Source organism: Filicampus tigris, chromosome 8 (genome assembly GCF_054856515.1).
Source record: "Filicampus tigris isolate MCC_2025a chromosome 8, RoL_Ftig_1.0, whole genome shotgun sequence".
In the NCBI taxonomy this organism is placed as follows: domain Eukaryota; kingdom Metazoa; phylum Chordata; class Actinopteri; order Syngnathiformes; family Syngnathidae; genus Filicampus; species Filicampus tigris.
In genome coordinates, this window is record NC_141224.1 from 12,074,409 (window position 1) to 12,090,276 (window position 15,868).

Genomic DNA, 15,868 nt, shown 5'->3' on the forward strand with positions numbered 1-15,868 from the left:
GCTTGCATAGAACATATTCTTGAAAAAAAATATTTGCGTTGACTTCCACTTTAAGGTGATTCACAGGGATGAAGCATCACTTTTAAAACTGCATGCGCTGTTTGAGTGCCAGCCAGAGTTCTAGTTTTGCTTTAGTTTCCCCTCCAATATGTTTATATTGAGATCCTAGAATCGTTGAGCTCTGTATTATTTAAAAACTCTATTGAAGGCAGTTTATTTGAAGTTAACCGAGAAAGATAATTTCTTAAAGGACGCTTGTGGATAAGTGTGTGAGAGTGCTGTTATTTTAACAAATGATTTCCAAGAGGAAATGTTTGGGACAACTGGTTCAGTTTTTTTCTTTTTTTTCCTATACCTCTGACTTGAGGTATCAGGCACGCAGCAGGATAGACCAACTCAGAAAAGATGCCACACAATTTATTTTTTTCGTTTCATAGGCCCAAACAAGCCGTAACATGACACTTTCAGTTTCACTGCGGCGGTGTTTGGTGTGCTTTTTTTAATTTTCAATAATGCATTACAAATCATGAACACACAATAGAGAGACCTAAACAAGTACAAAGATCCACTGCATGCACCGGGAACACAACGGCACATTAAAATGTTATGAATTAAAAAAAAAAAAAAAAAAACTACACACATTTTGTTCCTCCACATTAAAGGTGCACAGTATTTGGCATAAAGCACAGGGAGCTTACTCGAGCAACTGCAGCGGACAAAATAATTACACAGACAGCTGCTATAGTTTTGCGGCCGCGACTGCAGGCAAGTGTGACAACGAACACTGTCACTATGTTAAAAATGTTCTACAAAAGTATACTGTTTGGATTTTTTTTTTCCCTTTTACATCAGACAGTATTTAAGGATATAACCGGCATTCCCTGCTTAACTTCAGTTAAATTTGTTCCTCGGATGACAGTACCACACGTTAAAGGTTCTCTGGATAGCAAATAAAACAGCATTTGATGGCAGCCAACTTTGCACATGTACGTATTCTATAGATTTCAAGCAATAACACCGTTTCTTCATCATCTTAATCATCATCACTTTTCGTTACTTAAGATTTTCAAGCAAGAAAACAACTGTCCAGTAGTCTGTCCTTACAGCAGGCACAGTAGATCAAATACAACAAAGTCCTCCTATCATTTCTGTGCTTCTCAATCAAATGTAATATACATAATAACATGCACAAGGTACAGAAACACAGAAAGGAATATTAAGCCAGTGTCGGAAATCAAACAAGTGGCTACAGTTAGTAGATTATACACAATCGAACCACAAATATATTAGAGGTACTGTGCATGGATGGGGGGTGGATAATAGCCAATGTCAAATGTTAAAAATACAATCTTGCACAACTTCGCTTACGCCTGCTGAATTCACAGATAAAGAATTTGTCAACTTTTTTTTTATTTTTTTTTTAAATGAAATGTAAAATAGTGTTAATGGAGATAGGAGGGAAAATGGAGGCATCCCATTCTATACATTTGGGAGACACAAAATGGCTGAGCTGAAGGCTTATTAATAAAATGATCTTGTAAAACGAAGAATATGAACAGCAGGGTTTATCGACAGTTGGTAATTGGGGATGGTAGACAAGCAAGAGACACAAGTCAGAATATTAAATATACATGTACAAATATGTGTGCCAATTATCTGGAACACTGTGCCAATTAAAATCCTAAAGTGGGCGTAGAAAGTATTTTTTTTTTTGCAAAAAAAGTGCATTGTTATGACATAAAAACCCTTGTACCCTTTTTTTGTCGTATTTGTTGGCTTTCATTGTTCATTGTGCTTGATATTCTAAGGCCCGATCAAAACAACAAAACTTCATCATCATCATCATCATTGGCGTTCTCTTGGCAGTAACTCACTATTAGACAGGAATGTACCAGCTGGTGAAGACTTTGTAAAAATAGATGTAAACAGTTTTCCAGTTCTCACACTTTCACAAAGAGAGCAACTCTCTCTGCAAGCACATACACACACAAAATAACTGGGTGGGAAAATATATGACAAGCTTTTATGTTTTGTTTGTAATTTTTTTTTTTTTTTTTTTTTTGGAGTACTCTTTTCAAAGCAAGTGATCCTAGCCGTGGATCCGTGTTTATATCAAGACCTCACATGGGTTTGGCCGTTGGGGGTTTGGTGACCTTCTTTTCGTAGGACCCTCGATGCTTGTACCCTGAGACGTATCCCGAAGTGTCGACCAGGTCTACTCGTCCCGCCTTACCCTTCCCGCGTCCCGTGTCGTCAAAGCGCTCCTTGTGCGACCCCGTGAACTTGGTGGTGTCTGTCAGTCGGTTGACTGTCGGGGAAGCTACGGCTCTCTGCGAGGGAGTTTGCAGGATATTAAAGTTCTCCCCCCGAAAGTCAGCTTGAGGATTTGGGTTTTACAAGAACTCTTACCGTGACCCCGGAGATCACAGGCGCCTTTCCCTCAATCAGCTTGAATACCTCAGCCTCGGCCTCCTCTCCAGTCTTCTCTTTGTACTTCTTCCTGGCAAGCTCTCCTAGCGCAATCTTGAATTCATCATATGTGATGGTGCGACAGGATTTCTTCCTGAAATAGAAAAGTGATTTGTTACAGGAAAGCACAGGGAACTCTAAAATATCCGCTCCTCAAGAAACAGTCAATGTATTTTCAAAGCGCTGTGTTATTGCTTGGTGACAGCAGATGACATGGAAATGGTCTTCTCACTTTAGGGATCTTTCCTCTCAGTTCGTCTATTTTGGTCAGGTTTACACTGTTCTTCTTTATTACTACTTTTGATCTCTGGACTCTGAGAGACAGCAATTAACAATCGCTTACCTGATTCCAACTTTGACTTTTCCAAGTCAGACACTTAAAAGTCAACGCAAACATGTTCTATGCAAGCACACTAGTTGAAACAGGGCATTCTGATAAGTATTGCGTTTGTGGAATAAGTGTTAATCTACTCCTTTTTAGCCATCTCTGGGGGTGGCCATTTTGTTTTCTGTCGACTGAAAATGACATCACAACTGTTCGCAATGACCAATCACAGCTCAGATTCAGAAAACAGGTCAGCCGTGATTGGTCGTTGTGAGCAGTTGTGATGTCATTTTCAGTCGACAGAAGACAAAATGGCCGCCCCCAGAGATGGCTAAAAATGACTGCATTTTGCTGCTTAACTTATGTTCCACAAACGCAAAATTAATCAGAATGCCGCGTTTCAACTCATGGGCCTGCTGGGAATATATTCTTGAAAAAAATATGTTTGGGTTGACTTCCGTTTCAACTGGGTGAAAACAACTGGACTTTTCCTGCAAAGACATCTCACCGAGTATCCAATTGAATTATTCCGATGTCATCTCCTTTGCTTTTGTGTGACAACTGGGGAATGCTATAATATTTGATCCGAGCCATGCTGCAAAAAGTGAAAAACAATGAATAAATTATATCTATATTAATAGTTTAAACACCTCAAAATATAATTTAAAACTCATCTTACAATATTATCCTTAAAAATAAATGTCTTTCAGATTATTTGATTTTGAAAAAATGCACCAGAAGTGTAGTGTATGCCTGCAACCCGTAATAATGGGATATCCAGTGTTTATTAGCTTGCACTTTTTAATAGCCACTCAGCAGGGCAAAAAACATACACATGCAGTGAAGATGCTCTGTAACTTCTGATAACAACCCAGACTAAACTTAGCTCACCCTCAACATACAAAGAGTTCAGTATACTTCCTTGAAACCAAGTACTACTTTCATATTAGCCTGAGCTTTGACGCCATCTTGTGCCATTTTAGGGTATTACGTAAAGAGCCCCAAAATATGGCAAGATTCTGCAAATAGGCGAGCTTTTCAGTGAATAGCTGAGGATGCATTTCACAGAATAGGTGAATTCATGAAAAGCGCACTGTGGGGTTTGCTGTATTATGGTCAAAGTGGTTAATGCACAGTAAGTAACAATATTGCGCTTAGACTACAAAGGATATGTCCTTTTATGGTATCACTGCAGATGATATCACATCCAATCGGGATAATGGGATGTGTTTATAAACTTTCAAATAATATAACCAGATTACTCCAATTTCATCCCTATGCTGCTCTCAGCCTGTATAGTGGGAATATTTGCATGGTTTAATGAGATTGCGATGATATGTTGTAATAAATTGATTGGTTTTATATTCCTTAGTTTGGAATTTTGGCTCAACATCAGCAACTCTCAGCATTCATGCGCCGTTTGTGATGAAAGACACTTTTCCTTGGAATAGGCTACTTCATGCGGAACCAAATGCATTGACATTTATAAGGTCAGCTTGTAACAGCTGGCAATAAGTCAGATCTTTCTCACTCATGCTCCATCTGAGAAGTGCTTCACTCATCTGGTTGGCCATGTGCCCCTTTCACTTCCACATAGTAACAAACACAAACATTCATCGCTGTGGAGATAGATCAACCAAACAACAGCATACGAAGCCCCGCCGTCTCCCAGGGCAACCTGCCGTCATAGCAACAAGCCCCAGTAAACAGGGGTGTTAAGGTTTATCATTATTTCTTCTCCCCCCATTGACCTGTTCTGTTTAGGCAGTCCATCAGTGCTGAATATTTGGGCGCTCCGTGCTCGGAATCATTCCCATGCTGTCTAATGTCAGACGGGAAGCTGAACTTCCACTGCCGTTTCTGTAGAGGGGGGGGGGGGGGGGGGAAGACAAATATGTGTCCCCATCAGATGGAGTCATACAGGCTTACTGGAGTCCTCAAATATCCAAATAGTTCAGCTTTGTAAATAAACAGCAAATCAGCATTTAAGGAGGTTACAATGAAGAAGAATAAAGGCTGGACAGGCAATGGAACATTATTTCACCTTGGAAAACTGCAGCTGACCTGTTTAATTTACATACTTGAACCATCTGCTTGCTGGACCACGAACCATAAGAACGCAGACGGAAGAATGTGTTTAATCCACAGCTTCCAATAATGTTCACTGATAGAGAAACAAGGCATGGAAAATAAAGCCATCGTAAAACCATGCTAGTAATTAATTAGCCTACTCTAGATTTCTACGGCAGTCATAGTTTATGTTGAGGCTCCATGCTCTCAACACTCGAAACCTCAGGAAATCACTCAGCCACACGGCGTTTATAGCCAGCGCTCATTAATTTCACGTACATGTGCATGCAAAGAGCCTTGACGCTGATTAAAGGGAAATGCCCTCCACTGCTCAGTCATGCCTTCGAGCGAGTCAGTACATGAACGCCAGCCCCCAGTCTGGACGCCGCTACACTTGACACAGATGCTACGCTACTGACCTCAAGGCTGATAGACACAAATCTGTTGTCATGTTTTTGTGGCATTCGCCAAACTAGCAACTTTGGATATTTTTCCACACAGCTTTGCTAATGCGAACTGAGTATGTAAACGATGTTAAGTTAGCTAATGTTGACAAAAAAAAAACAAAACACTGTTTTAAATTGGTTTATTATCAGCCATCAGATTTTTTAAAAAGGCAGATACCGATATTTGTCAAAATACTGAATATCGGCTCGGCCGATAATCAGTCCATCCCAAGTTTAAAACACAACTTTTGGGTTTTTGCAGTAATAAGCACACATAATATACAATTTAACTGCGAAGGTCATTGCCCACTGTTCATGCCACAAATCCCGAATTCCGCAAACTGCCTATTATAGTCCGGATTGCCATGGGAACCGTGACAATTAACCCAAGTCTGGCCGTGTAAGCACAAAATCAACTAAATCAGCGTGAGATTTCCTATTTCACGGCCTTTTCCACTCCTGCAGCAACACATGATGATGAGTTACATCCAAACACAGGCTACTGTTTCCTAATTCATATCATTCATCTTGGTTACTACCGTTTGATTACACGGTACATATTTGCAGGAACAAGTTGTGATACGTCCAACTATCTAGCACACTTTGTTTGGTTGGTAAATAAAACATTTCCCTCTTTAGTGCAATTGAGGTCACAGTTTATTATTAGAGTCTAGTGCACTTAAATCAAGCAGCAAAGGATGAACCAATCTGGCCTGGGGAGGTACAGGAGGAGCCATCCACCCAGATCTTTTGTTCTGGTTTTGGATAGCAGCTTGGCTTAGTTGCCTGTTCAAAACCCAACAAAACAGATCTCTTTTCTTTGCGTTTACACTTGTAAACCAAACCATGGATCAGTTTTGCTACAAAACACTGCTGCATGTTTTATCACATCGAAATGTTCCTGTAATTAAAACCCGAGCAATGTTTGTGCCACTTCATTGGACTTTGGGGCATGCGTGAGAGTTCGGTGACTAAGTCTTAAGTCATCGCTGCTTCTGCATTAGTAATATAGAAGCAGTCCTGTCATGGCACATCTGTGGTGAACACAATTTCCCCAAATATATCAGTCTTGATCAACTGTTTTTGATGTGACTTGGAATAATTTGTGATGTTTAGGGATGGGCGAGTACCGATACCAGGTAACAGTATCGGTTCGGTAACAGTCATTTTTTTTAAGGTTTCGGGTTTATTGTAGGCTGCCGATACCAGTCGCCGATACATAAAGCGGGAATCAACCCAAAAATATTTTTTCAAGAATATGTTCCCAGCAGGCCCACTAGTTGAAACACGACATTCTGAATAAGATTGCGTTTGTGGAATAAGAGTTAATCCACCCCTTTTTAGCCATCTCTGGGGGCGGCCATTTCGTCACTTCTGTCGACTGAAAATGACATCACAACAACTCAGGGCTTAGGTAACGACCAATCACGGCTGACCTATTTTCTGAAGCTGAGCCGTGATTGGTCGGCACCTAATCCCTGAGTAGTTGAGATGTAATTTTCAGTCGACAGAAGTGACAAAATGGCCGCCCCCTGAGATGGCTAAAAAGGGGTTTAATATAACTCATATTCCACAAACGCAATCTTAATCAGAATGCCGTGTTTCAACTAGTGGGCCTGCTGGGAACATATTCTTGAAAAAATATGTTTGGGTTGATTTCCGTTTTAAGGCAAAAAAAAAGTTCTCCTGGTGCTGGTATCGGTCTGAAAATAAGTGTTACCGAACAACCCGAGTTATGTTTATGGAAGAAGAAGTCTGCTTTCTTACTTGACTTTGGAGAAGACGATGTCGACGTCGGTGAGGGTGATAGTCTTGCCGTCGATCACGCAGCAGTCCTTGCAGAGCTTGGACCAGTTCTTCCCGTGCATGTCTTTGCCGGTAGCGCGCGTGTCGCCGTGAATGGCGAATCGCCGGAAGGATTCCTCTAAGGCTGTCAACTCCACCGGGGTGGATGAGCCCACACCTCCTTCGCTGGTCCCATTTGAGTCGGTGGAGAGCCTTTTGGAGGCGCGGTCTCTCGAGTGTTCACTGTGCGGCCGGAGTTGGGCCGAGCTGATGTTGATGTTCTTGACTGTCTGGACTTTAAAGTCTTCTAGTCTGTCTCTGAGAAAAAGAAGAAAAAAAAGATTGTTGGTTGACAATTACGATGGTGTAAAAGATGTAGAAACTAGATAAGATTGATCTGTGATTCATGCAGTGACTGGAGTTTTTTTTTTCCCTGTGCAATCCAAAAGGTAGACAACATCTTGGAAGACAGGCACTACACATTACAACACATGATTTTCTTTGTGCAAGTACCCCAGGAAAAATCAGCCTGGAGAGGGTCCAAGTGGTCTAAACCTGTTCTGGAAGGCTAGCAGACAACCTCTTCTGAAGACAAAAAAAAAAAAAAAAAAAAAAAAAAAAAAAAAAAAAAAAAAAAAAAAAGCTTTTGGCTAATGTGTTACTTGTCCCTGTCAGTGAAGTGTTGCAAGCAGGATTTGATTCTCCCAAATTCACGAGCACAGTGAATGGGATTTATTTGTTGTGGTCTCGTGGTGGCATTTTACAAACAGAGACAAATGTGGTGGAGTACATGTGTATTACAAGCATAGACTGACATGACCTCTTATGTGTTCATAGCTTCTCAAACTTACTTCTGGTCTGCCATGCTTGTGCAGGAATTAGCTTCCCTCTGTGCAGTGGTTGGATGAGCTGACTTGTGCTTTCTCTTTGTGCTGTGGAAAAGATGAGAATGGAGGTGGATACTGTGAGATGATGTGCCCACACGTGAATGCAACAGAGAGGAAGACAGTAACAGTATGTCTTTGATGGTGTTTCCAGTAATAAAATTCATTTAATTTCCCTCCTGGGATGAATAAAGTATCAATCCAGCTATCGTGCATCCATCTATCGAGTAGATTTTGTGTGTGTGTGTGTGTGTGTGTGTGCTATTCTTGCAAAGGTTGCTCTACAGCTCATATTGGAAAGAGTGAAGAAACAGCATGACTCATAGCAGTCTAGTGTCAACTAATGGGATGGTCCAACCCAAAAATACCAACTCACAGTGCGTTGTGACCAAAATAGTCACATACTGGGTTGTGATATTTCTTAAAATCATTATGGGAGGAGGAGACGGGGGGGGGGGGGGTATAAACTAATTTTATGTAGCTGATAATAACATCATTGACCATAAAAGGACTACTTGTTTGAACAGTGAGAATAGCTGTTTAGTACATGCCAGTACACCACAACATGCTGTATCAGTCCATAGATACCACCAAGACATGCGCCTAGTTGCTGTGTCAAAACATCTTAGCATTCACGCAATAAGGTATAGAAAAATAGTGAAGAAGAAACCCTGAGGAAAATTGAACATGACAGACTGACTCCAAATATTCACAAAATGTCTCTACACACTGAGAGTAGCAGCACATCACCTCGACCTCACCTCCCATTTGAAAAACTAACATTGCTTAAAATCCGTAACGTAAAAAGCTGAAAAATGATATACTGTACCTAGAAATGAAATACAGTAAAATGCCATCCGTTCCAAACTCAATCCAGCGGTCCTGTATGCTCACCTTTGAGCTGTTCCCATAATTAACACGGCATCCTTAAAGAGTGTGTGTCGCTCTGGCAAATAAGACACCGAGAGCAGCTACCAGTAGATACTGTGCAAAATGCTGAGTCGAACAAACTAACGCGCCCGCTTCAAGCGAGAACCGCTTTTGTTCACATGACTCATGAAGCTCTTGAGTGACCCCATCCCCACCTACCCAACAAGACAACATGTAGTCTTAAGTCTATTGTCTCCGTCAGCAGCCTATGGACAATCGACACTTATGAGAACTTGCAGGGACATTAATGAGTACAAAAGCTAAGAGTGACACAGCATAAAAGAAGATATTATAAATGTGTGAATAATGTGGCTTTGAGGGAGGCAAAGACTAGGAGGCCTTTGTCTAATTCGAGGGCCCTCTCTGTGCGACCCTTGCACATTTATTCACACACACATGGCGACATCGTAGACTCACACTATTGACGCAAGGCACTTTGTCATCGAGGACTCAGGCCAGCACCAGAGTTGAGTCGACAGAACATCCTATTCTTTATTTTACCACTTATGTTAACCTCCCTCATCATTCCATTTTCTAACTTTCGAATTGGTGCTTAACAGTACATTTGTATATGATTTTCACAGCTAATAGAGCGAGTGTGTTTTGATGACTGGATAGCAACACTGTCCACACTGACATGTTTTGAGCCTCAATTTCCAAAGAATTTGTAGGCTATTTAAGCCCTTTTTTTTTTTTTTTTTTTTTTAATAAATAGCTTCTTTGCTTTTCCGAGGCAAATTTTAAAGAGCCCTGCCATCAAAGAAACATTGAACTTAATTAAATGAAAGTAAATTCTTTATTCTGTTGGTTTGTAGTAAAAGTCAAAAGAACGATACAATTTGGTACCAACATCACAAATTAACGCGACTGTTTTGGAGATGCTTTTCAGACGAAAGATGAAAAAATAAAACTAGGGTGTTTTTTTGGGCAGCATTTTTTTGTACAATATGTTTTATTTTTATATTTCTTAAATTTGGATTATATTTACAATATCAAAATTGTGACTTTCAAGTCTTAGTTTGATCACAATGCTCATTTAGAGTAACCATTCCAAAGATTAACATGTCACCAAAGTTGACTAAATTATCAATGATTAGCTAATCAAAAATGTGTAGTGATTTAACACAAATTGAAAAAGAAAATCCTCATCATAATAACTACTTTTAACCCCACAAATGTTCACATGTGCTCTGTGTAAAGATGCCTGAAAGGTATCATATTTTATATAGAATGGAACTAAAGAATAGTTGATAAATGGTGTCAATTGCTATTCACGCTAACAACAAATAGTCAAACACTTTATATATAGTCTCTTGCGTAACCATTTTAATACAACTGACGTAAAACCTAACCTACGTATTACAAGGTGGGTAAGCATTCCCACTCTTGCATTATTATTAACTTTGAGTGACGAGTCATTGCATTTCAATGGAGCTGCGGCAAAACGGTAGTGGAACAAAGCACTCTTTTCTCCATTCTCCTCCGATTTATAGTCTGTAGTCTCAAGTGTCCAAGTCAAGAAGACAACAAACACGCCCCCTCGTACCATATGCTGCCCAATAAAGAGAACTTAGTAGTAAAAATATTCTAATGACAGTTCAGATGTTAACGCAACGTTGTGATTGCTGTAGCTTTAATATGAACATAAGCATCATTGTGTTATTTTTCAACCACCCTAAGCTAAGTTGAGGGCAGCTCTCCAGAGAGAAACCGTGAGCGTATGACAGCATGCTTACATCCACTCGCCTTCTGGCAACATGCTGCACACATGAGTGCGCCAACCATAAGTTGACCCAATTTTGACTGCATCTATTCAAAGCGACAATACGCCATCACGGCTGGAAACATTCTATTCATGCTCAGGAGAGGAGCTCAGCCGGTAGACGACGCGCAAGGTGCGAGCTGCCAAAAAATTCTGCTTGTTTGGCAGATGGTGTGACATATAAATTGATGACATCGTTGACGGCGGGGAGGGGGTGTTTAGGCTACACGACATCACGTCAGCGCATCGCATTGAACTCCGTCTGTGTCGTATCTTGATCCTTGCCAGGAGGAGGCTGCCGATTGGGACCAGTCAACCATGAAGTAGTGATCATCGCCCTTACAGTCAAACCCCGCCCACATTCACCACACACAATCCATTCCGGGATGCTGGTTGATATCAGATGTTTTTTTTGTTTTTGTTTTTTTTATGTAAGTAAGATTGATTAGGGGGATTACTTTTCAAACTTATTCAGCCCTAAACAAAAAGGCTGTCGATGTGAGTGTACTGAGAAGGAGTCTATAAGCAATAGTATGATTGATAGATCTACAATCAAAGGTTCAGAGATAGACCACTAATGCAATCATTTTTAATATGACATCAACAACGCTTCAAGAGTGTACTACCTAATGACACTGGAATCAGTCTGAGGACATACTGAGTGTATTTGGTTTTCGTCACTGTCCCTTCGCCTTCTTAAAAGAAACATCAAAATGATACCGTCACAGCGCAACACAGACCTGTGGTCACCACACTACCATACACTCTCCATCAGTCCTCGCCTCCCCGCAACTGCTCTGAATCACAGACGTTGGCGTGCACTGAGCTGTAGAGTAACAAGATGCTTAGAGCCAGTCACAGCGGTTATTGTTGGCAGCGGCAGTGAGCCCAATAGAGACTGTGCGAAGAAAGCATGACGCCATAGAGGGCAAGAGGGAAGGCCAAGTAATAATTCTTAGGCCACAGCAGGGATGGGCGACTTAAATGCTGGAGGCCACCAGAATTTTTCGTAAGTGCTTCTGGGGGGTCGCATAGGACCACATACTCCGTAACCAGATGTATGATTAAATTCCCGCTTAAAATATTGACAAAATGTATGCATACGTTCAAGTGCTCCAAATGTATTTCATTTTTGATAATACATTTTTCAATGTATGTATAAATGATCCACTATCCCAACTCAATTCAAAGGTTTTGAAACAACAACAAAATCAACCACATACTGTAACTGTTTTTCCTGTGCAAAGGGCTCTCGTGCAAAAAAAAATACTATTAAATGATGGCACCAAACTGCTGCACACGAAACCAACATTAAGTGTCGATAACTCATTTTGATTATTTTTTTTGTTCACAAAAATAAACTCACTCTGTTTTTTTTATATTATTGAGGTACTCTGTTTATTCTGTCATTCCAAATCTGCCCAAAAATATTTGGCCCAATCACATTGTAGTATAAGGCAGTATAAGACCCAGCCTAAGCACAACTAAAACATGTCTGCCATCTAGTGGTGATTGGTGATAATACAACTTAAAACAACAGTCGACCCCTGCACATTCGCAGTTAGGCACTTACAGATTTGCATGTTCAGAACCAGAGATTGAATTTATAATGATGTCGGAAATGGAGCATCCGCATCTCTGTCCTGGCTGCTCAGTGCAACATTGCCAAGTCATCAACAATAATAATCAAAGAAGAAGAATGTACACTGTCAAGCCAGCTGATGGGTCTATGTGACACCTCCCTCTACCTGTTTATTCTTCGCTCGTCATCAATATTGAGGGTGAGTGCATCTTTGCATTATGTTTACATTTATTGTTCCTTTTGACACTTACACAGTTACAGATTTTAAATAGGGAAATTATGTCTGTTGAGAGTTGATTTGTCATCTTATTCGTGTTCATCACTGTATAGCAAAGTGAAACTGGAGAACTTGACATTTTACCATTAACATACTTTTTTTTTCACGCTGGCAACTCGGTGAAGAACTGCTAAGCACGTCTGCTTCACAGTCAAGAGGTTATGAGGGCAAATCTTGTGGGATTTAGGTGCTCCGGTTTCCTCCCACATTTAAAAAATGCATGGTAGGTTACCTGAAGACTCTAAATTGTCCATAGGTGTGACTGTGAGTATAAAAAAAGAATTGTGTTCAACCTCAGAGCTTCCACTGTACTACAGTGACCTATTTATGAACCCTTGGTGAAGAATGACACTTACTGACCTGATTTTGACCCATTTCTTTCCCCAGTGAATAATATTTTTTACAGTAAGGCAAAGTGTTTGCGACATCAGCCAAAAGGCTCTTAGCTTGGTGAAATCTGGGCCGATGACTGTGTTCCTCCCATGCATGTCTGATTCAACCTATAGGGAGAACACGTCACCATATCTGCCCTCGTGGCACAAAAGTGTTTCTGTAATAGATATCCATCCATCCATTCTCTATAGTGCTTGTCCGCATTCGTGTGTGTAGTGGGGCTTATCCCAGCGGTGTACACACTTGACTGGTTGTTAGCCAATCGCAGAACATATGTAGACAAGCAACTATTCATTCTCATGCTCACACCTAAGGTCACTTTAGTTCAGGAATGTCAAACTTGGTTTCATCGTGGGCCATGTAGTAATTATGGTCGGGCTTGGGGCCTGTTATGGCAAGGAAACCACAAATGATTAATCATTCTGTGCATAAGGGTAAACCAAATTTCACAGTTTGGTATGAGTATCTTTGTTTTAAGTTCACGGTATGGTTCATATTGGGTAAAGTAAGAGAACAATATGCAAACAAATGTCTTATATTTTCTTTAAGCAGGAATGGATTTCATGAAACATTAACAGCCTAAACCAGGAATGGGCAACTGGAGGCTCGCAACCACACTCTAAGTGGCCCCCTCGATTAATTTTCAAAACTTTTTTTTTCGCAACCCCAAAAAATTATTTTTAAAAAATGCTGTCAAACATTCAGTGTATTTAAAATTAAAATTAAAAAAAATGGGGAACATAATCACAGGAAAAATGGGAAAATCCAACATGTAAAAAAATATTGGACGGGGGGCAAAAAAGGGCCAAAAACCCAAATGCCGGACTGTGAATATGCAGGGGTCAACTGTAGTCTTAAGTTGTAATATCAACAATCACCACTAGATGGCAGACATGTCGTGGTTGCACTTACCTTAGGTCAAATATTGCCGAAAAACACAACATAAGTGGGCCTAATAATTTTTTACGGATTTGGAAAGACATGCAGGACAAACATAGTACCTCAATAATATTACAGTTTTGAGTGAGTTGGTGTTTATGAAAAAAAATTACAATGAGTTCTTGCACTTAATAATGTTGGTTTCTTGTTCAGGACTTTTGTTCTGTCATTTAATGATTATTTTTATGACAGAGTGCCCTATGCACTGGAAAAAAAAAATCACAGTATGTGGTTATTTTGTTGTTTGCTTCAGACCCTTTGTTGTTGGGTTTGGAAAGTGGATATTTTATACATGCATTGAAATCAAACATAAAATGGCACATATTTTGCACATGTGCACGTATTTTGTCCATATTTAAAATTGCATTTTTGTCATACATCTGGTAAGGAAATGTGTGGTCCTATGTGGCCCCCCCAGTAGAAGTGATGAAAAATTGTGGCCCCCTCCAGCATTTAAATTGCCCATCTCTGGCCTAAATGTTGTCTTAAAAAAAAAAAAAAAAAAAAAAAAAAAAAAGCAACATCAATGTTGTGTTTTTCTTTGGAAAAGAAGGATGTATACACATGCAACAGTCACAATTTGAACAGTTGGTATTATATTATATTATAAAATACAAATAATGGCATTTGTTATTTCTTTTGTTCCATCTAAATTGTAAAGAACCAGGTGTGCCTGTGTTTGTTTACGGAGGCGTGTCGCTAGAGTGTGAGTTACATTTCTTGTCTCTTACCTTTGTTCTATTAATCATATTACTTGATTGGCCCTTTCATTTGCATTCCTATTGCTAGGTCTGATCATAAGTCAAATAAAATGTGGCAAGCCACTTAAAATGACATTGATAGGCTTGATTTGGCCTGCAGGCCTTTAGTTTGTTCTACTGTTTTTCTACTGTTTTTGGAACGTGGGAAGAATACGGAGACAAGCAGAGTGAGAAAATGCAAACTACACACAGGAAGGCCAAGAGTCAAACCCGGAACCACTTAACTGTGAGGCAGATGTGTTAACTAGTCCACCGTGCTGCTTAATAAATAGAATTTTGTCATCATATTTAATGCTCAATGCATGCATGGATGTGCATGCTATTTTGCAATCCAGGGTGTCAGGAAGCTGATTAATGGGGCCATGCATCCTGTCTTGCGTGCATAATTATGTAACTGGCCTACACATAAGCTAGGCATGAAGTGCTGCAGCCATAGGCCAGCCGATGTGTCAGTCACTCTCGGTGACCAATCAGCACGCCCCTACGGGTGCGTTTGGAAGATAAACACAGCCGAAGACACTCGTGTTGTTGATGTTACACAGACATGGCTGCGGCTGCAGCTGTTGCCTGAGACAAGTGTTACATAAAGCCGCAAATGCCACATTCACATAGACGTATCCCAAATGTGCTCGAAAAATGTTCAGATAATTGCACTAAGAAGCTCAAGTAGCTGCATCCGGACTGTTTAAAAATCATGGCTCATATGAGGGAGCGTTGACGCAAAGGAATGCAAAGAAGCGCACCTTTTAGAATCGAATGCGTTGATATAAGCAAACAGCCGACTGCTACTTTTAAAATTATTTCAACATGCGCGAGCAATTTTAAAAAGACACGAATAAATAAATACAATCACCTGGTGACGTAATCCTCCACCTCCTTGTCAGTTAAAAATCATAGTTAAAAGGCGCACCTCCGTCCGTCTCTCCTCTCCTGTCGGCTGCCGCGCTCCAGTCTAGCGATGATGGCTCGGTTCTCCCCCCCGGGATGCTGGAGAGAGAGCAGCCCGCTGATTGGCTGCCCTAGCCCCGCGACTCGCTCCTGTCCTCTCGCTCGGCCGCGGTGCTGTGCGTAAGCGTTGACTAACAAGCACTCCGAGTCACATAAGCAACTTGTTTTGTTCCCCCACAGACGCACAATGATTGGCTGCTTAATTCGCAAACATTTATCATCAGTTGAATACACCGTGGTTTGGTGAGGTGTGTTTTTTTGTTTGTTTTGTTTTTTGTCATCTGGTGAAGGTGGAGA

The 15,868-nt window shown here is 40.6% G+C and overlaps 1 protein-coding gene across 4 annotated transcripts; it reads right to left on the reverse strand.

The window, feature by feature from the left end:
* Positions 1–401: 401 nt before the first annotated feature.
* Positions 402–15,683, reverse strand: tppp (tubulin polymerization promoting protein). Of its 4 annotated transcripts, none has more exons than XM_086038881.1 (5): positions 15,477–15,683; positions 7,947–8,027; positions 7,078–7,413; positions 2,410–2,563; positions 402–2,330 (listed from the first exon to the last, which is right to left on the reverse strand). In XM_086038881.1, the coding sequence occupies exons 2-5, from the start codon at positions 7,958–7,960 to the stop codon at positions 2,121–2,123; spliced, it is 714 nt and encodes a 237-aa protein (XP_085895007.1). In that variant the 5' UTR covers positions 7,961–8,027; positions 15,477–15,683; the 3' UTR covers positions 402–2,120. The 4 variants fall into 4 exon arrangements, with proteins under 4 accessions (XP_085895007.1, XP_085895009.1, XP_085895006.1 ...); XM_086038883.1 differs by having other exon boundaries at positions 15,534–15,675; XM_086038880.1 differs by lacking the exon at positions 15,477–15,683 and adding an exon at positions 8,874–9,019.
* Between the last annotated feature and the right edge of the window lie 185 nt (positions 15,684–15,868).

Excerpts from the sequence above, each read along its gene's own strand:
- tppp (XM_086038880.1), bottom strand. Across the intron at positions 7,414-7,946 it reads ACAAGCATGGCAGACCAGAA|AGACAGACTAGAAGACTTTA; the intron begins GTAAGTTTGAGA and ends TCTTTTTCTCAG. Across the intron at positions 2,564-7,077 it reads ATCGTCTTCTCCAAAGTCAA|GAAGAAATCCTGTCGCACCA; the intron begins GTAAGAAAGCAG and ends TTTCTATTTCAG.